Source organism: Merops nubicus, unplaced genomic scaffold (genome assembly GCF_000691845.1).
Source record: "Merops nubicus isolate BGI_N331 unplaced genomic scaffold, ASM69184v1 scaffold7187, whole genome shotgun sequence".
In the NCBI taxonomy this organism is placed as follows: domain Eukaryota; kingdom Metazoa; phylum Chordata; class Aves; order Coraciiformes; family Meropidae; genus Merops; species Merops nubicus.
In genome coordinates, this window is record NW_008620901.1 from 1 (window position 1) to 26,549 (window position 26,549).

Below are 26,549 nucleotides of genomic sequence, written 5' to 3' on the forward strand. Positions count from 1 at the left end.
CAGTAGCCATGCTGAGTTCCAGCTGAGTTTTTGTCCCTTCAATGTTTTTTCTACATGACCTAACTAAATCCTCATGCTCTTCCTGAGTAGCCTGCCCCTTCTTCCAAAGGTTGCAGACTCTCCTCTTTCTCCTAAGTCCTAGCAAAAGTCACAGCTGTTCAGCCACGCTGGTCATTTTGCCCACCAGTTGGTCTTATAACACACAGGGACAACCTGCTCCTGTGCCCCTAAGAGCATCTACACATCAGCCCCCTCCCAGCTGTAAGGAATGATGGCAAAGTGGTGACACTTTCAGGGAAATTATCCTCTTCTCTAAAACACTGTCCACTCACCTCTAAGGTCTTTGAAGAAGATGTTTTTCATTATCCCAGTACCTCAAAATGACTGTGTCTAGGAACTTCGCATGGTGGCAAGTAGGTCAAAATGTGTGCAAATATGTAGGGCAGTAAGAAGATGGATGGAACATTCTCTTCTTTTTTATCCCTCTTGACACCCTTCTGTGGATAACCTTTCCATATAATTAGGATAACCCAGGGTGCACAGCAGCTTCCATCAATGCAGCATTCACATTGGCATAAGTTGTAGGAGTTTCTCCCTAAGTTGCACAGCAGATGCCTTATCCTGCCTTCAAGAGCAGTGCAGTGCTTCCCCCTACTCCAGCTGGACCAGTAAATAACATTGGCCAATAGGGATGACAGCCTTATCTCCTCTTTCTGAACCTCCACTGGAGGGGGAGTAGGCTCTTCTCTGCAGCAGGAATACCTGTTAATTCCCCACTCAGATCACAAATGCTCTCTAATGTTGCTATGGTTTGGTCACTACACCAGAGATCTGGAGAACTGGATTCTATATTTCTGCTTTTCTTGTTTATACAATTCTTGGGTACTCCCTCTTTCTCTGCACCCATACTTCTTGGGGCATTCATGAGCTCTTCTAGTGTCAATCACCATTGCTGTTTCATAACATAAAACCAGGTGGACATTTTATCCAACAAAAACTGTAGAAATGAGCAGCCATGTACTTCTATGCTACCTTTACTTTCACTACATAATTTTTTTTTGAAGCATTTCTGCAAGAGTCCCAGATGAAGAAGTTAAATTCTTCTGGGGGATGTGGGAGTTGTACACATGTACCTATGTTGCAGGGAATGGGAGCTGAGGAGATTTTGGACAGGGTACTGAAATACTGAATACAGAAATATTCAGCAGTCATTAGTTATTTGCCTTTTCACTTCTCAAAAATCTCGATTTTGACTTGCAACCTATTACCTGATTAATAAGCATTTAATGGCAAATTCCCTTAATTTATCTTCTGATGACAGGTGCCAGCAGTCACACTTACGAGAGCTTGTCTTCATGAGAGAAACTTACTTTTTGTTTTTAAATGCAAACACAGCCCTGGATGTATTCCCATGAATCAAAGAACATGTTTTTTTTTTAAGAACTAGTCTCATGATTAATTCACCAAATTAAATTAAACCAGTTGGCAACTCTGATTTAGAGCTGGCTCATTTCCGTCCATCTGACTTCAAAATGGCAGAATGGATTTTGCTCAAACTTTATGAAAAAAAAAAATCTTGCCTTTAGGAAAGTAACAGAGACTAGAAATAGAAATATGAAATAGTAATAGTATTTATGTATCCTCCTTGGTCATCCAATGTTAAGCAGAAGAGCCAGCTTGCCAGCAGCTTGCCTGCAGGTGCACGGCAGGGGAGAGATGTCTTTGTCAGGTGACAGTGATGCCCAGGTGCAGAACCAAGCAGCAGCTCCTGCTCCAGCAGGAGTGTGACTGGTGGTGCTCAGCAGACTGCTGACTTTCTGCCCCTCTCCAGATTATCAAAGTGGACAGCAGCTCCTGTTGCGCTCTTCAGAGCTCCATGAGGAGGGTGCCTCTCCACATAGCAACTGACAGATGAATACTGTTGAATGTGCACTCATCATTCACCAATAAACCCACAGACTTTAAGAATATACAGTGTGAGGATGTGGGTGGGTGAGGATGGAGCTACACTGTGGGATGGCTATTGCAAAACAGTACCACTGTGAGCTCTGTATCATTCCACCAAAATGCTGGCTTTTTCTGCACGGGGAGAGTTCTCTCCTGAGGCCCTGTACAGCAGAGATTTCAGATGTGGAGCATGAGGAACACAGCCTCATACCTGCCTCACATGCTAATATTGCTTCTTATTTCAATGACTCTCACATTCTAATTGGTCTCGCACGTTTACCTGTCAATATCTCCTAAGAGTGGTGTGAGTGCTAAAGCTGAACTCTTCTGTTGTCACGCGAGTGCAAGTTCAGGGGAAAAGGATGGGTAGATCTTTTTTTCCATAGAGTGGATACAGGCTGAATTCAGACCTATCCTTGACACAGTATAATGAGCTTTAGGGAGCTCCAGACTTAGGGCCTGATCTGTAAATACACAACACAGAGTGATATTTAACATTAACATACAGGCTACATGAGATGATCATACAAAACCACTGTCCAGAACAGCTTAAATAAATCATATTTTTAATCAGAAACTCCTCTGGAGACTATATGTTTCCAGCTACAGACCTTGCTATCATAATTTGTGCCTTCATTATTGCAAGGCCAGAACCCTGCACTGTGTGTGGTACAATGTCAAAACTGAAGCAAACCCACTAACCAAAGCTGCTGCAGTCCCTGATGTGCTTGTCAACAATATCTGTTGCTGGGTTGTTTGACCCCAAGCAAGCCAGCTTCCTGGTGGTTTGCAGGGAGCAGGTTTTACAGCTTGGGTTCTTTTGGCCAAATGGCCAAATAGCCTCAAACCTACTTGTTTTGGAGGTAGTAGGTCCTCAGTTTCATGGAAAGGGAGCCTCCAAACTCTCAGCAGACTCGTCCTGGGATGCTGACTTTTGCCTCGTGTTTGCGGCAGCCTGCCCAAACAGACCCTGCAGTTGTCAAAAAGCCCCATCTTCCTATGTAGTCCTTTTGGTGTAAGAAATTGACAAAGCTGACTGTTGGAAGGGAATGTGGGCTATCTCCAGGGAGCTTGTGAATGAACAGCTCTGTTTAGGGGATAAAGTCCATGAGCAGGATTCAAGGTTGAATCCTCTGGCTGCTAGTGCATTTCCCATGGGCTGATGAGAACACATGGAACGGTTAATATTTAAACTGTTGACACAGTGCCTGATTTAGACAGCTGCTTCAGCATCACCCTCATTTGGAGAAGTGTATTGTCTGGGGGAAAGCCACATGATCTAAACAGCAAGCACAAAACGTGTAGGCTCCCTCAAATGATACTGCAGCTGAGTCGGCTCAGCTCCTTCTACTCTCCAAGCACAGAGTGACTTACAAAGGCTGCTCAACACGGGATCTATTAGATGAGACTTCACAGAGACAACTGGTTGGAAAATTTTTGTTCTTTTTTGTTTGGTTGTTTGGTTTTTTTTTTTTTTCTTCAAAAACCATTAAAAAAATCATGGTAATTACAATGATGTTTTCCATCTGCCTTGAAATAAATACTTTGTTTCATTGAAGTTTTAGTATCCATTTTGCTCTGAGTTTTTCTCTTTCCAAATTTCCTTCCCTCTACCTCCACCTGCCTGAAATTAGTCAACGAAAATTGTATTGATACAGGTCAAAACATAATTTATTCTTGGACACAAAATGCTCCAAAGGTATATCAACAAAAAATGAAACCTTTTTGACACTGAAGATTTCACATGTATTAAAGACGTTAGCTTGAAATTTCCAAAACAACTCCTTTTTTAGAATGTCTGTTCTTTCTCAGATTTAAGAGGCTATATATTCATTTTAATGCATGATATCTGGCAGAGCAATGCACTAAACTCTGCCTTGTTGCTACTTCCCAGACTTTTGAAGGTTGATCCGCAGTGGTATTTCCTACAAATAGAGTTAGGAAAAAATGTATTGATATTCTTGCATGCTGTTATACAAACTGATCTTGAAGATTTCTTCTTTCCAACAGCAAGAGAATTTCCAGAATAAACCAATCTGAATATGCTATTAACATTTTAACAAAATTTGTGTATGATTTTGGATATTACTATTATGCAACTTAAATGCCCAAGCCATTGAAAAGTCAGAGGAACTTATGTTTTAATCACTTCAGGGATTTTGAAAATGTGGAGAATATTCATGTCTGAATATTGAATAAGTTTACTAGCACCATTAATGATAACAACATCCTTGCTGTTATTAACAGAAAAATCCTTTCAGTGCCCCATAACAGAAGTGGGTATTTACTGAATTTAACAGTATGTTTGTTGCTGCAAGGAGTACAGAATGACTGGGTTTCCAGGATGTTTGGGTATGTACTGGTGCTGCTTACTAAGGATATGGATTAATATAGCAAAATTGCTGAAATTCTATTCTAGACAAAACATTCTTCATAAAAGAACAGAGGGTAGTTTTCTTGGGCAGGTGTGACTTGAAGATTGTCTATGGATGTGAAGCAGTTATTAGCACCTTGACCTGAACTACAACGAAAAGAAATCGTTAAAGCTTTTTCCCTGTTGCAGTATGAGATCTTTTCATGGAAACCTTTGGGAGAATAGATTAACCAGAAGAGAACAGGAAGGTAAAGTGAGATTAACAGGGATAAAATCTCACTTTAAATTAAATGAGATGGCAAGATGTGAGTTTTTCCAGCAGATAAACATAAACACAGTTTTCTCTAATAAAATGAAGGCAGGAGGAAAAGGAGTATCACAGAAGCTCTCTGGAGTGGCAGGGTAACAGGAACTGTAACTATCACAGTTTGAAAAGATTTCCATTCTGCTGCTCTTCTCTATTCTCACATTATTTAAACATAAACACAGCAGACTCTATACACTTGCTATTTCTCTTTTAAAGCTACAAAATACCACGCTTTTCCTGTTTGTATTGGGAGGCAAAGCCTCTTTAGCTTTCATTTTTGATTATGGTGAGGCTGAGACCCTCAAGAATTTGGACATCCAAGACTGAAGACCTGATGTCCAGCTTGTATGTTGGGTTTCAAAAAGCTTGTACTCTAAGTAAATATGGGGTCATAAATATGGGAATGAAGCCCAAAAGGAGAGAGCAATAATGCTCCCAGGTCCTACCCACCACTGTGTCTGTGCCAGAAAAGGGCAGCCTCTCAAGTCAGCAGGGCTTCAGGGTTTTTAAAGACAAGAACTGTCTCTAGCGGCTGGTGAGCATAACTAAAAGTTGAATTCTCACATTTGAAGAAAGCAACGTAATGGGTTTATATTATATATAGACTTCTGTAATTAAAAAGTCCAAAAACAAAAAAGAAGACTTCCTCCCCATCATCTGCCAAATCTCATACAGTCAGTTTACTGAATGGGTGGTGGCTTCAGAAGATGTCAGAGAAGGGAACAAGGACTGAATGTCACATGTTGAGTGCTGAGTGCTGTTCTTAGCATTACTCTTTCCTGACTATTCATTCTAGCACCCACACTGATCCCACTGGCAGTAGGGCCCAGCTGAGAGGAGATACAGACACCTGAATCCCCAGCTGGAGAACATTAAACTGCATAAAGTTTATTTTCCTGCCAGAGCACGAGTAAGACAGCATCTCTCTGCTTCAGAGGTGCAGGGATGGCCCTGTCAGTGGCAAGCAGGCTTCAAGCATCCCACAGGTGTCCCTGCACTACTCAGTTTCCTTATGTTTTTAATCCTTAGATTTTTGCTTACAGTGTAAAGCCACAGAGGTGTGGAGCAGACCAAGCTGTGAAGAACACAGCCTAGATGGAGCATGGACAGCAAGTACAGATGCAGTGGGGGACTACTTTGGGGTGATAACATCACTTGGCACTGCAGGAAAGCCATCTCTCTCCTTTTACCTGTGGTCACAGCCAACCATGGATCCCACCTTCCTACCAGCACCCCCCCTGTGTCCCCACAGCCCTGTGCTGAGCAATGCTGACATGCTGCAGCACCTGCCTGCCCAACAGACTCACCCACTCTGCAACGCCTGTCCAGCCTCACTTGCACATCTAAAACACTTCTAGATGACCTTAAAAGGCCAAGCCTTTTAAACTTTGAAAAACAAATTTTGGGAATGTTGAGTTTAAGACACAGCCTACCCATGTGAAGTATCTCAGTGCCTTACTCTAAGTGCATCAGTGATTTCTGAAAATGGTCCTGTCTAATCCACTTTTGGTTAGCGTGGCAAAGTCTAGAAGTGCTTGAGTACTTTATTTGCCTGTGGAAACAGGACTCAAGCGTCTTTGAAAATGTAATCTGATTTTTGTTCCTCAGAGTTACGTTAAATTACTCACCTTATGGTAGAAAAATAAGATTGGGGATTTATTCTAATTTCTTCCTCTGCTCTAAGCTTGTGCATATCCAAGCTCTTGGTTCAACCCAGTAGAATGCTTGGACATGCAAAAAACTTTGTTTGAATCTTATCCAATTTCTTCTGACACATATTTGAAATGTCATCACTACAGTTACGTTTAAAGTTAAGGACAAGTTTGAGTCCTTTGGATGGTAAGATTGATTTGCTTTTGAGAGGCCAGTAATACAGGTTTGGCCTAAAGACAGTGCCTTGAAAATGGAAACATGTAAGAACATTCAAACCAGCAGAGAAAAAGTTGACTGTTTCTCCTTTAAAGGCTGTATTTTATAAGTGTTACGTTTGTTCTGGGTAGGAAATAAAAGCAAACTCAAAAACCCAAGAAAGATTCCTAACCAATTAATAATTAACAGTGTTCAAGTACATTTATGTCCACATACAGCAGTTGTTAAAAAAAAGAAATATTTTTTGTGTTTTAACACCTTTTTCAAAACAAAAAAAAAAAAAAGAAAAGAAAGAAAAACAAGAAACTAATGTACATATTACATTATTTTGGCACTGGTATGGACCATTTTTAAAAACATTTTTTGTTATATTTATATTGGTTTGTACAAAATTGTAAACTATTTTCAAGTTTGTTTTTTACTTTTGTTCATTGTCACCTTTCAAAAACTGTCACTGCAGGAACAAAAATACCCTAGACAAAACTCCAAAATAAAATCAAGGCAACTCTCTTTGCCCCTTCCCACCATTCCCCCAACCCCTTTGCCCACCCTCCCTAAAAGAAGACGAAGGAGACAGTTTTTGAAAGCACCCGGCAGTAATTGGTGAGCATGCCCTTCCTGGAGGCCCTCCTGCAGCACGGCACGCTCTCTAGCATCTCTCCCACTGGCACAGGACAGCTCTGACAGCAGAAAGTGCCACCCACCAATCATACCTTCCCACCTCTAGAGTAGACAAAGATGGCTCTTTAGGTCATTTGATTTTATTTCTTTGTTGTTTTTCCCTTTTTTTTTCTTTTTCCCTTTTTTTTTTACAAAAATTTCTACATCTAAATCACTTTGCTAGAAACATTATTTTTCTTTCCTTTTTTTTTTTTTTTACATTAGTTAAAGCAGAATCTGCTTTTGTGAAAAAAAGACAAGGATCAAGGTCTTATTTCATGCAGAAAATGTAAATTAAAGATCATAAAAATGTGTGGTTCTGTTTTTTTCATTATTTTCTGTTTCTTTTTTTCTTTTTTTTTTTTTTGTGTTGCTGTACAGGATGCAATGCAGCCACTCATAGTATGTTAAGATCGTTCACAGCAGTCACTTTGATAATATACATTGACGTTGACATTGGTCTCCCTGTCCTATTTTCATTGTTGTTCAGTTAGTTGTTTGTCTGAATTTCAGGCCACATAAGATGTCCCCAGTTAGAGAAGACTTTGATGCTTCTTCGTCTTTGAGAGGAGGATGGATGTGTTCCATTTGAGAGGATGATGCATTGGCATAAATGGTCTAGATTTTCCTGGGAAGGATGCCCTAGCCTTGCAGGTCTAATCTTGTTTGCTTTCATATCTCTTGGCATAACATCCCTGTAGTGACCACATCATGAGAGGACATCTGTCCTTCAGAAACTGGTTTTTCTTCTGAAAGGGGATGTGATTTAACACAAAGACACAATATTATGACATGCCAGGCAATGGAAAGAAAACATACCACACACCAGACAATGGTCCTGCTACCAGGATCGTATGTATTTGCCAACGAATGGGATGTTTCTGAGTAACTCTTAAGGCTTTCCTTTATTCTCAATTTTTCCATTATCTTCTCCAGCACCTAGCCATTTGACTTTCCAGATGTTAGAAACTCTTCTTTGTGACAACAGCTGTGCCTTTCTAGGGGCTTGCTCACTAAGAATCTTCCCTTTTGGAGTGCCAAGCACACTGGCCCCAACCCAGTGAACCTATTGGATCCAGGCATGATTTTAAGCAGATGTGCAGTCATCAAGTCAGCTCCTATGGTAAGAATTGAGCAAGGGATGGGACTATCCAGAACTGAGTCACTGTGTGGCTTTAATCCTACCAGGTTTGTCTGCTTTCCCACCCTTGTTTCAGTACAATTGAATTGGGAGAGGGAAAGGTTGGGACAACCTCACTTCCCTTGTTAACATCTTCCTTCATCTTCACCTAGCCTTGGCAGGGCTGAAACTTAGGGATTTCTGCCCTGTCTTTGCCTATGAGAGGCCCTGGGACAGGACTCCCTTCTCTCTGCCTCCAAATTCATGGGGTATGAAGCTGGCAAGATATCTAATAGCCTGAAATCTGCACTAGCAAAAGATCTATTCCTGTTCAATGCACCCCTGACAGGTCCCCAGATATTCCTGAGGCAGTTAGCACAGGTGTCACTAGAACTTCAGGTCCTGTGGGCCACTGTGTTTGGAGAAACAAGGTTAAGCATCAACAGCTATGCCAGTGCCAAGTCTTTCACAAAATGTGCCTTGTCTTTGGGCCCCCACCTGACATGTCATAATATTGCTCAACAGCCACCACTGCAGTGAGTGCTTGCTTCCTGCACTCACAACTGAGACACTCTGGTCTCATTGGGAATAGCCATTCCCTTGGCAAGACTTGGTGCTGCAGCAGCACAGGCTCCATGGCCCTTGGTACAGCCAAGGGATGGTGACGAGAAAGAAGAGACCAACCAAATCTACCATCCCCTACAGGTAAAAACAAACAGAACCTGCTCAAGTCCTGAGCAGGACTGAGTGAGTCTGTACCAGTGCAGGGCAGAGCATCTGTCAGCAAAGAGGCAATGCCAGTTCCTTTCTCTGCAGAGAAGAATAAGCCACAGAAAGAAACGCCCCTGACAACCTGAGACAGGACATTCCTGATGCTGGAAAACAGGCCGTTGCCCCTTGTCTGAGTTTACAGGAGTCAATGGTATCACAACAAAGGCAATCACATTTTCTTTCCTTGCTGGCCTGGCTTTCCCAGCCTGTTGGTCCCCAAGCCCTCCCCACCAGGCTCAGAAGTGCCAGGGCTATGTGTGCAGCTGGGCAGCATGAGCTACATGGAGGCATACCCAGTGAAGCACACTGCAGGCAAAGACATGTCCAGAGGGATGGGAAAGTCAGGGGAAAGATCTTTGACCCTCCTGCCTGGACACTATCCACTGGATGCCCAGCGATATCTTATTTGCATGCCCCAAATAAGACCTGGACCCAGCATCTAATGGAGCATTGCAATTAACCCTGGTGCTGCCCCACGTCAGCTAGCGTAGCAATGAGAACTGGGAGGCACTAGGCTTTACAGGAGGCAAACCAGTACTCATCTGCTGTTTGAAACACATACTGGAGGAGAAATTATCACCCTTTTCAAAAAATTGTTACTCTCCACTGTGCTTTCTCATCCTCTTGAGGGAAGAGTCTCCCAGTATAAATGCCAAGCTCAGCCTTTGGAAATGACAAAATGTGCATCCCTGTATCAAAAATGGGTCTACCCCCTCGCATCTCCCCACGTCGTCAGACACTCACTCAACACCACTCTGTAAATGCTCTCTGCCTGTGACGCTGGCAAGCTCTGACTCTCTCAGATGGGAGCAGGCAGCTCACAGCATGGAGCTGAGGAGATTGGGGATGGTTTGGGTCCATTGTCTCTAGGGGGGGATGATGACAGCATAAGCCTCTTGGAGCAAGGGACCGCATTTCTTTTCAGAGTTCTCTAGTACAGAGCACATTAAGGTATAGGAGCTCACAAGTCCTCTTTGTTTTGGTGCTGCAAAACACCTGCCCTTGCTTACCCACAAGTCCTGCTTGGCCCCTTTATCAGCAGAAATGGCTGAGCCAGGACGGTGTGGCTGCATCACAATGATGCACTCTCGCTGGAGTGGCAGCTGCAGCAGAAAGCAGCCTCACTGCTGAAGAACAGCCTTTCCTAAGAGCATTGAGACTTCCCTCTGGTCTTCCTCACACATAAAGTTCTGTTTTTTTTATTTTCTTTTAGTCTTCCTGCAGTAACACAAATAATGCAATATTCACTGGCCCAGCTGTAGAAAGGAGGCACGCTTCTGCCCCATGGAAGCGAGACTGTCCCCTGCTTTTCCATAGTACTGAACATAAGGCAAGACAGACAGGCAATTTCTTTCTGTTTTTTACCCTCGACACTCCTCCCAGTCCAGACAAAGATGGATTGTAACAGAGGGTTACCCATGCGTGTCAGACCCACTAACAGCATCATCCTTGGCATTCCTCATCACTCACTCCTGCAAACAGGAAACTGCATGGAAACCAAGTGTCTCTCAGCCCAGATGCAATCAGCGCCCTACGCTTGAGCCTACTCGTTTGTACTTTTGACCCTTCTGTACTTCTGCTTAAAAATTTGTCTCTGCAAGGCCGATGGCCACAAAACAGATAACTAAGCTTAACACAAGGTTCTTACTTTGCAAGCTTTTCTAAACTTATCCTTCACAAACAGACAGGAAACCACAGACAACATTTTACTGAACTGCAGAGGGTCTTAAGAGAAATCTTTTCACGTGATTGGCTTGCTTTGCACCTCTTCTGAGCAGCTGGGCATTTCCTAGCACTTGTCACCCTAGACTAAGTCACAGGGTGGAAAGCAGCAGCAGAAACCAAAGCTTCTCAAAGAAAGTTCAGGCTTATACTGCGTTTACTCCATCTGCGTTACTTCATTAATGCAAGTGATAGATTATATCATCTTCACCTCTTTCACTACACCTCAAGATACAATAGGACATAGTGCAGGCTGGGTCTCTGGAAGAGACCATGTGTGCAAGAGATGAGTCTAATGCACAGCCACCTCCCATTGGCCTCAGGGATGGTAGGATCAAACACTCGAAAGTTACATACCATCACTTACACCTTTACTGCCCACCTCTTCCTTACTGTGCTTGGAGGTGGATCAGGGATCCAGCCCTAAGGTCACCGTCCCAGCAGGCTGCACCTCTGTGCAGGCACAGGCACAGGTTTGCCCTCCAGCCCCTGTAGGAAAATTCTGGGGAAATGTGTTATAGTATCAGCCTGGAGGACAGTGCTTCTTTATTACACTTTTTCACCTTTCAGCTGTTCTTTACTTCTGAACATACAGAATTGGTTTTATTTGGTTTACAAGACATTAGAAATCAAACATATCTTGTTTGTTTGTTTTCAAAAGAAAGAACAAAATCAAACAAAGAAAAAAAAAAAGAAAAAGAAAACCCAGGCCCCAACACTATATACATATTCTCCTCCCCAGTCTCCCCTCCCCTCCCTCCCTTCCTCCCTCCTTCCCATCTTCCCTCCCTTTTTCCCTCCCTCCCTCCCAGCATCTGCATTAGGTCCTGCTTCCAACACAGTAGGGTTCACATCTCTCACCCAATCCATGCCCCTGACCCAATTTCCATGTCTATTGTAAAGACATCTCACCCTGCTTGGTAATGCCAGTCCCATCTCCAAGAAAGCGTTTGATCACCTGCATGGCGCTTCTTGCCTGGGTGGCTCTGGTCTCTGACACCAGGGTAGAGCTCAGCTGTTGCCCCAGCTTGGCCCAGCAGTCACCCCCCTGCTCCTCCGCCCAGCTCCTGCAACCTTGTCCAAATGCAAATGATTGTCCCTGCCCAAAGGGACTGGGCTCATACCAATGAGTGCACTGTGAGCCTCCCTCTGCTCCCCGTTCCTGACCCGGCCAGCCCCAGGGCCCACAGGCTCTGCCCGCCTGGCACTGCTGCCACAGCTGGGCCTCTCTGAGTGCTGCCTACAGCTGCACCCAGCCCATCTGACCCAGAGAAGGTCCCCAGTTTTCAGTGCTCTAGTCCCTTAAAGCCTATTGTATTGCACATATATTTTCATCACCTCTCTCCCATGTGCTCTGCTTCTGAAGTTAGAAGCTCTCCCCATCCCATCCTCTGGACGCTTCCTCATCCCATCCTCTCCATTAGGATTTCTGTAACCACCTTCCCTAAAGCCATTGTCCTTTCATCTGCAGCTCCAGACGTTTCTCTTCTGCCTGGTAACAGCTCAGAGCTTAAAAACCCCTTTCCTTCTACCCACAAAAAAGGAAACAAAGCCAACTCCCTCCCCCACCCCTTATCTCCTCCTGCCAGAGCCCCTGCAGCAGATCTGGTCAAACAGACTGGCCAGATCAGTTCCCTGCACGGCTCTGTTTCTGGGAAGTGGATGTGCTGTCCATCGGACAGAGGAAGTGCCAGGCCTTGGCAGGTTCCCTACTTATTTGCAAGACATAATCTGCTGGCGTGGTGTCAGATGTGCATGCAAGAAAGCTGGATGCCAGTTAAGACCTACAGTCCTGTTTGTTTCATGCACTGTGAACTTATCCTATATACACTATGGGCTGGTTTATGCTTAGAGACATGAATAAAAAGGTCACTTTTACCTTAGTGACCAAAGCTTTACTTTCACCCATGGAATAGCAGGGGTTTGCTACCAGGGCAATATTTTCCTCTTATGCTCTTTCTTTCATTCTCTTTTCAGTTCTCAATACTAAAGGTGAAGGGGGGATAGGAGGGGGACAGGTAGGATTACAGTCCCAAGGTCCTAGTTCCTAAAGGTCCCTGAGTGACAGCACTATACAGTATCAGAAAATGAAGCAATAGAGTTGCGTTGGCCATGTATATCCTGAGAGAGGTTTGATTTCTATTTCTCCTCTTTCTCCTCCTCCTCTTTATGCCTGCCTTAGGCCGTTATGCATGGGAAAGGTGCAATATATTGCCCCACAGCCCAGCTCCCTCAGGCAGCCTGGAGCATCTCTTATGCTCATGTTGCTGTCTCTGCTAAAAAACACAACACAGCAAGCAGCATTCCTGCCCCAGGCATCCAAATCCGAATTGCCTCCTGCACCACTGCAGTGAAAGTCTGGAGCAGATCCACTTTGGAAGACCACTCACCCTCTTTCCTCCCCCTTTTCCTACTGCTCTCCCTTCACAAAGAAAAAGTGGGCAGCAGTTGGCACACAAGCTGCAGCATGAAAATCCCCTCCACCTTTCCCATAACATGAGCCTTGCAGCCACTGCATGAGAGCTTCATGCCTTTCCTTCCCTCATGGCTGTGATGGCTTGAAACCTCTGAGCCTTGAGTATGATTAAATTATCTTTCTTTCTCTGCTATCTCCTTTTGGGATCACTGGACCTCAAAACAAAACATGGGTTTGCATCTTTCTTAGGGGTGGACGCACACAGCTACGGAGGAGGAAGAGAAGAGGTGCCACCTCAGTTCTGGAGGAGGGCATTTCTAAAGGCCTTCAGCATTCTTCCCTCTCTCCTATATGGGAACACATTTTCTATTACCCATCTGACTCACAGGACACTCAGTTGTTCGCCAGCATTCTGCCCCATCACCAGAAATTATAAGGCAGTTCCTGAACTGTGAAGAGTCCTGACCACACACTCTTTGGCAAAGATTATTGTATAGGACCAACTAGTCCAGATGTCTGGATATACTAAGACTGGCTCTATGAAGTAAAACCAACCTGATAATACCAGGTCAGAAACATTCAAAGAGAGAAACTAGGATGACTCCTGATAAGAAAGAGAACCCAGCCAACAGAGAACTGAGGCAACAGTAAAGGATTCTGGCTCCCAGTCCCAGCAGGTGAAGAAATCAGCTGAGTAAAGCTTTATCCCTGGAAAGCTTTTGGATTGTCACTATGAAATTCTAGGCTGAAACTTGGATTGCAGCCTCAGATATTAAACACAGTCCTCCTGTGCCTGATCTCCAGCACAGACCCTGGGCTGTACCTGCAGAGTGCTGGATGGGATCAGTCTGGACCCCACTCCCTGTGGGGCTCAGCACAGCAGCAAAGAACAGAGATGGGTTTTGTATAATCTGTGTGCTGCTGCCCCTGCCAGTCTTTGGGACCAGCAGAGAGAGCTCTCCAGTGCCCAACTCCTACCCCACATTTGTTAGGCTTTTTTTTCAACTACCAGATGACTGGAGTTCCTGAGTCATGTCCCTCAGCTTCATAATTTCTTAACCACATGGCCATTTGTTCTCCCTCCAGTCTTAACAGGCTTCTTATAACCACCGCTTTTCTTCAGTTCTATCGTTCTGACCACCCTTTACACTGCAATCACATATATAAAGGGTGTTTAGATATCATCAATCAGCTGGTTAGACTCCCCTTAAAAACTGAACCTGCTGATAGGCAGCCTCCATCTGGGAACTGCTGTCATCTGACATGCATATACCCACCTACGTTATACTGCTGATGTCATAAAACACAACTTTATAACTTCCATTAAAACATTTAAAAGCCATTTCCAAATAGAATCCCACTAGAAAGTGTAACTCTCCGTTGGCAAAGTTTTAACTTCCTACACATCAGGTAGAGAAATCTACCCAATTCAGCTCTAGCCCTATCATCCAACTTCATTCATTCTTCAGTCTCTTATTCCTATACAAAACCATCTTGACCATAAACTGCAACAATATTGGGAAAACCCATTTGTTCTTGAGTGTGGAAATCAGCAAGAGACTGTTCTGCAGGGCAGCTGGGAATCTTAAGTCTGATTTAACAGTTGTGCTAAAACCTTGGTGAGTCCAGGGAGGCCTGAACCGAATGTGTGCATGCATGAACATGAGAGAGGGAGGCAGAAATTGGGGGCGATTGAGAAGGATGGATGCTCTATTTTTATGCTTAGGATTCTGTTAGTAGAAAATGTATAAGACACATTACTGATATAAAAATAACAATACTTATTACTCTGATGAGCCTTGATCCTGCTTCATCCAAGTCAAGGCAAAACTTTCCATGACTTCAGTGTTACTAGGTCAGTGATTCACATTTTCGTAGCACTGTACAGACATAAATTAGTGAATGAAAAGATGTGCATTAGATGCATCTGTCATTTGAAAAACTAGAGTTTCCCTGGTCTCAGAGGATCACTCTGCTTTCCCAAGCAATGAGAATCAAGAAAAAAGAAGAGAATGCTAGCAGGAAAATAAAGGGATGGTTAGATTCAAGGCAGTGTGTGTTTATGTCTGTGTGTCTGGCATGTAAAAACCTTCATAAGGTGAGAACAAGGTTCTCATCATTGCTCCAGGAATGGCAGGATGACCCTAGGGTTAAAGTTTTGCACTTGTGAATTTATTATTTTCATGGCTTTTATTAATATTGTAAGGGAGATTATCATTCATCAGTGATTGGCAAAATGGCCAATAATTCAGTGGTTTTCCTGAAATCCACTGGCTCCTTTGGAAAAAGTTGGCCTTGCTGTCCAAGGCCAAGACACTCTTTTGTACCTCTATAATGAGCGCCTGTGGATAGAAGCTGCTACAGATTTAGGGGCTTCCACAAGCACTGACAAGCTCAGCATTTTCACTGCAACCTTCACCCTGCCCAGTGTTTCAAGAGCATTGTCTTCCAGCAGGATGATGCTCCACGGAACTCTACTACATCCTTAGGTCTATCTTCTGCAAGAAGGGACACAGGGTGCTCTTCTTTATACTCTGCATGTATTAACAGACATAAAGCAAGGCCTGATAGAAGCAATACAGATCAGAGGGTGCCAGCCCACCATTTGCTTCTGAACTTCATAGGAAAGGGGATAGTTATAATTTCTGGATTTTTTCATCCTGAAGCACAACAAAGTTAGATGATATCAATCCTTTCCCACACCTTGCCACAGGCTATGGTTACTCGGTGGGCTGGAGTGTGAAGTCCCTTGTGTGGCACAAGGAACAGGTTGGGGAGGAGGGGGGGCAAGGGTTGAATTTTCGGAGTCCTGCAGTTGATATTCTCCCCAGACTCAGTAAGAAGGATGCGGGGTGGGAATAATAAGTAACAACTACTCCTTTCAGGACTGAATCAGGTTAGTCTACTACAGATCAGATGCCAGCAGTGAACAGCAGCACTGTCTCATTGCTGATGCCCAAAGCCATCTCTTTCCTCAGCAAGTATGTATTTGCACAAACTATGTCCCCAGCTCTGTCTTTCTCATACAAGCTGGGACTCTGACCTCTAACCTCACAAAGTTGCAACGAGTAAACAAAACCCTGCTATTCCCCCCAAAACACTCCCAGTTAAATGTCATCTGTGTTCTCTTCCTACAAAAAACATTATAAAACCCCCCTCCCCAGCTCCCCTCCTCAGAAAACAAGCTTGCACACTCACATTCATACGTGCATACATGTGCACACACACACACACATTCATACAGGACAAACAGCTTGCAAACTCCTGAAGGTGGAAAAAGGCAACTTGCAAATGTGCCTTTGTTTTTGATAAGCTATCTCCTCCCCCCTCCTATAACCCCACATTACCCTTTCCCTCCCAAGTAATTGCCTTTTCCTCCCCCTTTCCCAGCTCTTCCAAAATAAATATATTTTTATTTGTTGGTTTAAAAGACTCTTTTAGGCTTGTAAGCAAGAGAGAGGGAGAGAGAAAAAGAACAATCTTGTAGCATGAGAATGAAATCCCACCAACCACCTCATGAATCCATGAAAGAATAAACATGAAGGGGTTAAAAGCAGTGACAGAAGAAAGATTTAAAAAAACTATAATAATACTGAGAAGAGAAAGATGAAATTCAGTAGTGAAATGGAAGTGAGGATAGCATATTAGTGAGGATACCCAGATAACCTATAGCTCCCACCAGTTTTTGACTCCATTTCTTTAAATCTCCCTCCCTTCCCTTTTTTTAAACTTTTCTTGGTTTGTTTTTTTTTGTGTTTTTTTTTTCTTTTCTTTTTTTTTTTCTTTCTTTTTTGGTTCTTTGTGGTTTTGTTTGTTTGTTTTTACAGTGGTTTAAGTAAGTCCTGCAGCAGGAAACCAAAATCAAGACAAACACATCCCTCCCTGAAACACAACCCCCTCCCTTATACCCTTCTCTCCCTTACCCTCTCCAACACTCTGTGGTTCTACATGTGCTGAAAAGAGAAGAGTAAGCTTAGAATAAATCTAATGAATCAAAGGAATAAATGATAATGATAGTAAAGAGTAAAACCCAAACCCAAAAGACCACAACACTCCTGTGTTGTTATTGTCTGAGTGTCTGTCCCTATCTCTCTCGGAGGCTGCAGGCATCAATTTACATAGTACAACCAGTAAACAAGGTTGAAGAATCCAAAGGTGATTGGAAAAATGATTCGTGACCACTTGTCAATGGTGCTGACATCTGTCAGGTCTGGGATTTTGAGCTTCAGCTTAGATGACCGTCGGCGGAGACGGCAGTTGGCACGGTTGCGGGCTGCAGCATGGTGGGTCAGAGGGATGTGGCGGTCCAGGGTTGGGTGGTGACCAAATCCATCCCGAGAGGCCAGCTGCTTGCGGAACTGGATTCCTGAGCCTTCAAAGGACATGACAGAGTTTCGAGAGTCGCCAACGCTGCTCATCATGTCCGTGGCCAGCAGCTCGTTGTTCATCTCCAGAGTGCTGAGGAGGATGTTACCATAAGGGTCAACCTAGAACAGGGGAGACAGATAGAAAGGTAGTAGGGATGTCCTCTGCACACAGAGTCACACCATCAGGGATGATTTTGAACTCTTTTCTGGGTAACAATACCACTGATGGTGTCATTTGTGAGCTCTGAGGCTGGACTTCTGCATTTGGAAATGTTGTTCACTGATGCTGGAGTTGAAGGACTAGCCACATGAGCTTGTCAGAAACTTTTCAGTGGGGTAGTGTGGCTCTGCCAACACAGTAGGACCAAAAGCTACATGGGTACTTTTGTGTACACCTGTCCTGTGCTAGAGTATGGTCCTGATGAGACTGGCTGGAGGCTGATGACAAACTGTTCAAGGAGAAAAAAATTCCCAGTAATCACCAAACAGGGAAACTGGAAAATCTCTCATGATGAGGAGAAAGGCTGCTCCACAGCTCACCAAGGACTGAATGGACAGTGGAGAGTCTGGATTCTCCTGCCACAATGAAAGAAGGGCACAAACCTGCTCTCTCACCCTCTTCTCCTCATAACGGTGGCGCTCATTGTTGGCCTTGCTAATCCGCTCGCTCTGTTTCTTTTGCTGCCGGGGACCTCGCCCAAAGAAAATGTAGTTGACAAAAGCATACTCCAGGAGTGCCAGGAACACGAAGACAAAGCAGCCCATGAGATAAACGTCAATAGCCTTCACATAAGGGATCTTGGGGAGAGTCTCCCGCAGATGGGTGTTGATGGTAGTCATTGTAAGTACCGTGGTGACCCCTGTAAGGAGAGGGTAGGTGCTCTGTTACCAGGGTGGAACGTTTTCCTGAAACACCACTATCATTTTCCCCATCCCTCCTCACAGCTGGACAACTTCAGAAGAGATGGGAGCAGCGCAACTGGGAAGAATATGGTCATTATTCTGAGCCCAGCTGCCCAGTACAAATTCCTGCAGAAAATAAACCAGCTCCCAACAGCAGGACAAAATGTTAAAGCTGAGTATCATGAGGATGATGGGGATCAACATCCTTTGGACCTTGGTTCTTTAAGTCCTCTCTGATCCTTCTTCTTTCCCTTGGTGTGGTAGAAAACATTCAGTTTTGCTCTCAGTCCCATAACCTCTTCTCCTCCCTTTTTTCAACTTCATAAACTCAACAGGCTTCCTGCCACACTACTGAATGCCTCAGTATCTTTGACACGACTTTCAATCTCCTGTGTCTTTCCAATGCCATCAGTAGGAGAAAGAGTGAAGAGATTCCCTGTTCACGGTGCTCTTTTTTGCCTGTCTTATAGGCTTCTGTCTACATCTTAACCCCATCAATTCCCACCTTCCTTTCACCATCTTTACTACTTACTGCTTCAAGTATCATCTGTACACACTCCCTCTATGGTTCTCATGCTCTCCTCTTGAAGCTTACTCATACTTCCTGCATCTTAAATAAATATTTCTTGTTCTCATTGAACACTTTTTCTCCCGATCTACTCAGTCTCCAAAAGCCTGGTACACCATTACTCCCACAGCTTCAGTTCCCTTCTTTGCTTTCTTCTCAGCTTCTTCCCTTCTCTGGACTGTCAGAGTGGCCTCAGATCTGTCTCTTTGACAGTCTTCCACCAGGTTAAAAAAGATGTCAATGAGCCTTCCTGCTTCTTTTAGGGCAGGAACTTTTCTTCTTCCACCTAGTCTCCTTTTCCCACTTCCTTAGCTCAGCTGTCCTGCTTGTCCTACTACCTTGATGATTTCCTTTTCTTCTAGTGCCTACCCACATCTTTCTGTTGGCAGCTCTCTTAGTCTCCATGACCTTAATTTGCTCTTCTGGTTTCAGCTCTATCTCTACTCTGGTTTCAGCCCTATCTCTACTCTGGTTTCAGCCCTATCTGTGCAGTGATGTCTCTCAAACCTCTCTGTGTATCCTGGACCTCTGCTTCCCCTGTTTCCTCAGCCTCACCATGTTTTTAGTCTAATTCCTGATAGAAGATTTTAAGAACTAGTAGTCTTCGGTGTACAGAAGAGTAAACAGAAGGGAGGTATATTTATATGCATACAATACATTATATTGTCTATATTTAGACAGTAGTCTAAATATCCAGAAGTCTGCCACAAAGAAAGAGTAGGAATAGAATGTTCTCCACAACTCTGTTAAAAACTAGACAAATTGCAAGAGAGACTTAGGACAGAGAGAAAGAAAAGCTTTTTGACTGTACGAGGAGGTAAATCTGGAGGTAAAGTACCCAGAGGAGTCCGTGGAGTCTCCTTTAGAGTTTTTTAAGGACAAGTTAGATAGAGAGCTGTCAGGAACAGCTTCAGGAAAGCTGTTCCTGTTCTGATCTACAATGTTTTTCTTCTATCTTCTCCTTTGAATCCGGACGTCAGCAGAAATTCAACAGCTGTGTATCTCATGTCCACCCTTCTGCTTGTACTTTCACTGTGCCAGCAATATCTGCCATGGTCTCTTTTTCTTCTCTCACTGATTATACTCTTGTCAATGCAACTTACCTTTCTAATTTACGATGCTCTTGTTCCTGCCCTGTCTCCCTGCTGCAGCATCTCCAAGCAAGCACAGCCAAATTATCTATTTTATATCTCTGTACAAACTACCCCTACTTCGAGTCTTCTCAAACTCTGTCTTGTCAAAGTGCTAATTTAAGCCCTTGACCTTTTCTGTAAGACTCAGCCTCTACCTGTGCTCCATTGCCTTTCTGAGCCTTTTCCCACTCATAGATGAAATCCTTCTCCCTCCTCATCTCTCCTGTTTCCTCTGAACTTTCTATCATGTAAGACAGCCCCATTCTTATATGCCAGCTATCCCTCTTTTCTCTGGTTACTTCTTCAAAATCATCATCTGCAATTCATCTCTGCTTCCCCTCTGTTGCTTAAAAGACCTGTTTTTTTTCCTTTTATAGGAAAAGATTCTTATTTAGGGGAGCATGTGCGTAAGAAGAACTTGGACTTTAACTACTGTCCCACATTTGCTTTGGTTGTGAAGGTCTTCAGCTACAAAAAGTGTTTGTATGTGGCCTAAAATATAATGAAAATGTATAAAGTCACTTTGTTGTGTTTTTCACTTTTATTTTAATTTCCTAGCCATTCATTTACCACTTTTATACTCTTTGGCCACCCACAATCAACATTTACTGTTCAACTAACTGGTCCTGCCATACCTGTTGATCAAAAGGTCAACAACCAAAAGGTGCCCAGAATTCTCTTCTTAAGAAACCAAGTTCAAACCAGCGTGAAGGAACTGGTGGGCTCATGGCATCTCAGATTCTCACATGTCTGAGAAGCTGTGACCACTTATGCTTTTGTAATAGAGTTTAAACTTTCATATGCAGAAATTTATGGTAGAACTTTTACCAATGCAAATAATACAGGCTCAAGCTTAGGACATATTGATACTTCTGAACCAAAAAAAAAGTAGCTCTTCTGGATGAAAATTAGAAGTTTGGTCTCAGAAGAAGAAGTCCTGCAGTTGGGATGTTCGACAGACCTCTATGGCTTGCTAAGCTGCTACCTCATAAAGAAAAATGTATTTTATTTCTTACAGCTATCCTAGCTGATGTCCCTCAAAAAAAGGCATCTTCTTTTAATTTTAAAATTAAAAGGTACTTACCCAGTGCCACTCGTGCAGCAGAAGCATCGTAATTGATCCAGAAGGAGACCCAGGACAGGATGGTGATGAGTATAGATGGCATATAAGTCTGCAGGATGAAGTAACCAATGTTCCTCTTAATCCGGAAACTCAAGGATAAGCGCAGATATGAACCTGTCAATAAGACATTAAAGGGAGAAGTAGTTTGAGGACTTATGGTAAAAGCTCAGGTTATGAAATGATGTTTTATTTGCAAAATGTTCTCATGAGGCAGAGATAATGAGAAATCTCTCTTTTTTTCTTTACTTGGTTTTGCAGACTCACCAAGTTTTGGAAGAGGGCTCTTCAGAGTTTGCTCAGGTGGCTCAGAATATTAGGAAGAAAGGAAGTTTTACAAGAGTTATGTTATTATATCAGACGTCATGGGGGAATGTCTGTTCCGTACTGAAGTTGCTATGATGGTACATGCCAATTTGATACAGGCTTACACAGGAGACTTCAACCCTATATCCGGATGCAGTAAGATGATTTTCCAGTGTTTCATGTACTAGATTTTCCTCTGAACAGCAATGAAGATCTGAATCATATTTTTCCCATGCTGTTTTAAAAATGGGTATGGTCAGACTGGGCAAATTCATATGCAAATAGAGCACTGTTAGTTAATCTGTGGATCTTTTTTTTTTTTTCTTCACCAAATTCTTGCAACTTCCTCCTAATCTTTTAGCAAACCTCATGGGGTTAGTGATGACAATAAGTACTTTTATAATCTTTCCACTGGAGCAGGATCATTCTGACAACGTTAAAGCAGGGCCTCTCTCATTGGTGTGAAACAAAGTTCAAGTCATTCTTCCTTCCCACCTCCATCCCTTAGGCAATACAGCAGCCTGAAACATGGGTGTAATTGTGGATTGGCAGCTAAAGTAACAGGAGGATAGTCTTCAATGATCAATTAAAGGAGGTAGACTGGGAAAAAGTAAGTCATGGTCTCTCACCATTATGTTCCATTTGCATATCTTGAGAACAGTATTTCACCAGTCTTTTTTTGAAAGTCTTACCTATTTAGACTAAAAACTTTTTTTGGAGTCTTGTTGTGGGTCTCCAGATTACCACTGTAGGGGGACCCTGCTCCCAGCATGTCCTCATGGCACTATTGTAGCAACATGACCACCTGCCACCACTGCTGATAGACTCAGGCTGTGATTTCATGGCATTTACAGGATTGTCCTGTAAATGGTGTGTAAATAGGTGTGTGGCATGCTGTTTTGGCAGTGAACTCCATGCCAGATCAAAGTGAAGACAGCCAGAAAATCCGAATCCCTTCAAGTTCCCAACAGGCAATATCTGAACTGTCCAAGGTATTCCCTCCAGATCTTTTTATTGCTGTGGACAAATTGGTTTGCATCTTTTCATAGACCATTCGGTTTTCAACTGATATAATCTTGAACCTACATTAGCTTTGAGAGACAGTTGCAAATCACAGAAAAATAAGGTAAAGGCTGAGAACCTTTTAAAGAGCTTCTGTTTTGAGTTCAATTGGTGTTTTCACTAAGAAGTGAAAGCAATGGCAACAAAAAAATGATCCTGTAAGTCTCTGAAGACAAGGAAAAAAAAACCAAAACAAAACCACAGAAGATGTGTGGGCACAGAAGATGCTTCTTTTCCAAAGGAACAGGACCCTAAATTGAAGCCTAGACCCTAAGTTAGTGCCTCAGCATCTGATTCAGAGGAGCAGCCACACTGATATCGATCAGCAGAAGCTTCACACATTCCACCAGATCCCCTCAGCAGAGACTCACCAGTGGTGAAGACCACTTCCCTGCTGACCAGTCTTTGCTCAATAATGGTGAACTGGGGTAGTTCTAGCACCTCCATCCCTGTGACAGCAGAATCATTTCCTTGCCAGAAGAAGACAATGTCATCAACCGTGTAACCGTCTGTAGAGGTGAAGAAGCACAGAGAGAGAACTAAGATGACAGGCTGGAGCAGATGACACCCCCGTTTTCACTAAGGTGATCTCAAATGGATTCAAAGGAAGTGCACACCAACCAATAGCAAGCATAGCCCCTCCCTTCTACTTCTCTTGTTTGGTCGAGCTTGGTAGTACAGTCCCCCGGAGAAGAGGAAACAATTGGTCAGAACCCCCACTTCTCGCTAGGATTCAGGAGAACAAGGTGAGAAGTGGTCCATCAGGCCTTGACTTGTGCTACATAATCTCCGTGGCTGACATGACAGGGGCTTGTGCATCAGAAGCCTCTGTCAAATGCACCAAACAAGGCGTTTTGCTTCCTAAAACCTTCCTCCTCTTACCAGAAGGGGGAAGCCACACAATACATTCTGCTGGGGACTAGGTAAACAGAGAATCTAAGTACTAAAAATTCGCAGAGAGAAAGAGATTTACAACAGCAGTTGAAAAGAAATTTTAACATCAGAGCATCTCCCTCTTCTAAGTACTCACAGCTAAAACTTGGAGCCAAGAAGTCGTCAGTGTCTGAGCTTGGGGCCTGCTTTTATGAAGTGCTGGCTGAAAAGAGCAGTGGTGGGAGGAGAGGAAGGGGAGCCAGGCTGGTAACAAACCCTTGTGTTTCAGAGTAACGGATTTGGTAACACAGCCAAGGGTACAGCCTCCTGCTTTAAACCCAAACTATACACGTCAGACAGGGCTACACAGGCTGGAAGTGCTGAGGAGCCCAAAGCCATAGTCCCAGGAGAAAGACTCCCCAGCTGCTCTGAACTCATGGGCAATGAGGCCCAGGGGACAAGATCACGCAGCTCCCCTCCCATCAGCGTGGTGCTCACAGCCCTGCCCTTGTGGGCAAGGAATCATCTCCACTTGAAAATTAACGACACATGTGGCAAGCTGGATTTTGAAGCACTATGCCTGTTGATGCACAATGGGTATTCTGTTACGCTAAGCAAAGTCATGGGAGCACCTCTGTGCAAAGAAGCAGTAAGATATGCACAGGCTTTGGTAGGGCGTGGTGCAAGGTTTCCTTTAGAGCATGATCCTCACCTATGCCCACAGACAGCTTTTATTCACAAGCTGCACTGCAGCACAGCTGCCTGCCTTATCCACAAGCCCTCACAGCAGAGGCAGCTGGCTAGCAATACCCAGGAGGGCTAGCATCCACTAGAGAGAGGTGCCACTCAGTGTATTAGTAGGATCAGTGAAACGAAGAGCAGTTGAATGGAGGAGAAATTCTTCCATCTAGCTAGCCCAAGGGTTACCCCATGTCAGAGCTGAACCTTTGCCCAAGGGTTACCCCATGTCAGAGCTGAACCTTTGAGGATAGTGTCATCCTGCAGCTCCCAAGTGGATAAAAAGCTGAGCAACCTGGTATGACACCAGGTTGCTGACCCTGCTATGATACCATAGCTGACCCTGCTTTGAGCTGCAGGCTGGACTAGAGACACCCTGAGGTCTCTTCCCAAACTGAATTACTTGATGACTATGTAGTCTCCAAGCCCACATCCTGCACTCTAAGTCACTACAGCATTTATTCAAGGGTGCTGAAAAATAATAATCTTCTGAATGCCGTGCCAGATCTGCTTCTGATGTAAATCAGCTAAGCCAGGACCTCACCTCCTCCTCCTATAGGATGCTCCTGCTCCCATGCCAGTAAATGAAAAAGCATTCACACCCATGATCCCACAGATATTCAGGACTCCTAGGTTATCGTCTTATCTGCAGCAGACACGAGGGTGTCCCAGGCTGTAGCACTGCCTTGCGTATGCCAGCTTTGTGCACAGGAACTGGTATTTGCATCTGGTTGCAGTGTCTCTGCCAGAACACTGAGACCAAGTGTAGAAAGCAGCAAAAAACAGTCAAGTCTCCCACTCCTCCCAGTGCTTGATTCCAGCAGCTCAAACATTCTCAAATCTAAAAACATTGTGTGCAATTTTTCTTTTAAATTCCTCTGGCTCAGACCTTCAGACTCTGGTGTTTGTTCTGAATTTTTCTAGGAGGTTACCCGGCCCTCTCTGCCCAGCACTCCACCTCTGCAGAGGTGCACTCGGTCTGTAAACAAGTCACCTCTCCACCTCCTTTGCAGCAAACCAACCAGACTGAGCTACTGAGGTTTCTTACTGCAAAACATCTACTCTAGCTCTTGAACCACTTTTTAGCATCTTTTCTCAACGTCTTCTGATTTCTCAACTTCCTTTCTAAATTTTGGAAACAGAGTCCCTTCCTTCGTCTCACCAGCGACGTGTTCAGAGGCCAATCGATTCCCTGCTCTGACTCACAACTCCCCTGGTTTATATAACCAGGGCTCACTCCAGCCGTTTCTGTCAGAGCCCTGCTGCAAAACCTCCAGCAGTGGTTCTCGGGGCTACCATCCCTTCTTCCTTTCCCCCGGCCAATACCTGCGTGGGTTCAAGTCCCTTGGCCTGGCAGCATGACCTGCACTCCCACACCTGGGCATAGACCTCTGCATTTAGCTGTATTCAAACACATTCAGGATGCATTCAGTCTGGGAGGCGTTCAAATGTGCATCTAGAGAGACACACAAACTGCTGTCTTCATCATCGGCAAATTTTACAGCAGTGACTTCAAACTTACTTCCTAATCAGCAATGAAAATGTCAAATTGCAGCTACTAATTTTAGGAGATCTCATAGTTAACTAGCTCTATTCCTTTTATTCTATAACCTGCTGGTGTTTGGTACCATTTTTTAATTTTATTATGGCATTATGCAATATGAAATCAAACACGTTTTTCAGGAATGCATTTTTTAAAGTCATTTGAAAGGGAAAGGTTGTTCAGTCTAAAAATAAATGCTTCACTTTGATTCCGAGCTTTGAAAAGAAAACCAAATTTCCATTTTACTTTTAAAAAGTAAAATAACTTTCACAAAGACAGGTCATTTCAACCTGAAATATCATAAAGCACTGATAGACATCTTAAAATGTCAGACTAACAGCCTGTTTGCTACCTGCCTCATTAGGTTTTTGTTGAATCCTTGCACACAGCTAGGCAGGGATATACGTGGTGAGGGCTGTTTTTGGGATGGAGGGATGAGATCAACAGGCAGTGCCAGTACTGGCTTATCTGTTGCAGGTCAGTGTCCTGAGCTGCTGTGAGGAAGGATAACCCAGCTGCCTGCTAGTGTTTTACAAAGCCAGCACTCCTGCACCACAAAAAGGTTATTTTGGTGGTTTGTTGCAGGAGGGTTGTGGTGGGATATACTTTGGATTTTAAGCCAGCCATTAAAGTATTGTTATTCCTCAATTGTGTGGACTTGGAAGCAAACAAAATGGAGCCCTGCAGGTTTCAAATGTACAAGTGTGTAACAGACAAAAGGAAGGAAAGGATTGAGTCTCTTCATGTCTG

The 26,549-nt window shown here is 43.8% G+C and overlaps 1 protein-coding gene across 2 annotated transcripts in view; it reads right to left on the reverse strand.

Annotated features, from left to right (window-relative positions):
- Nucleotides 1-17,065: 17,065 nt before the first annotated feature.
- LOC103776731 (gamma-aminobutyric acid receptor subunit beta-4) overlaps nt 17,066-26,549 on the reverse strand; it is a 68,649-nt gene continuing 59,165 nt past the window's right edge. Inside the window, exons 5-8 of one of the 2 annotated variants that reach the window (XM_008944255.1) lie at nt 23,017-23,154; nt 21,242-21,394; nt 18,169-18,413; nt 17,066-17,673 (exon numbers count right to left, since the gene is read on the reverse strand). In XM_008944255.1, the coding sequence (XP_008942503.1) occupies nt 17,296-17,673; nt 18,169-18,413; nt 21,242-21,394; nt 23,017-23,154 (914 nt within the window). In that variant the 3' untranslated portion in view covers nt 17,066-17,295. Of the gene's footprint in view, nt 17,674-18,156; nt 18,414-21,241; nt 21,395-23,016; nt 23,155-26,549 lie in introns of both variants that reach the window. The other variant, XM_008944254.1, reaches the window with a different exon arrangement.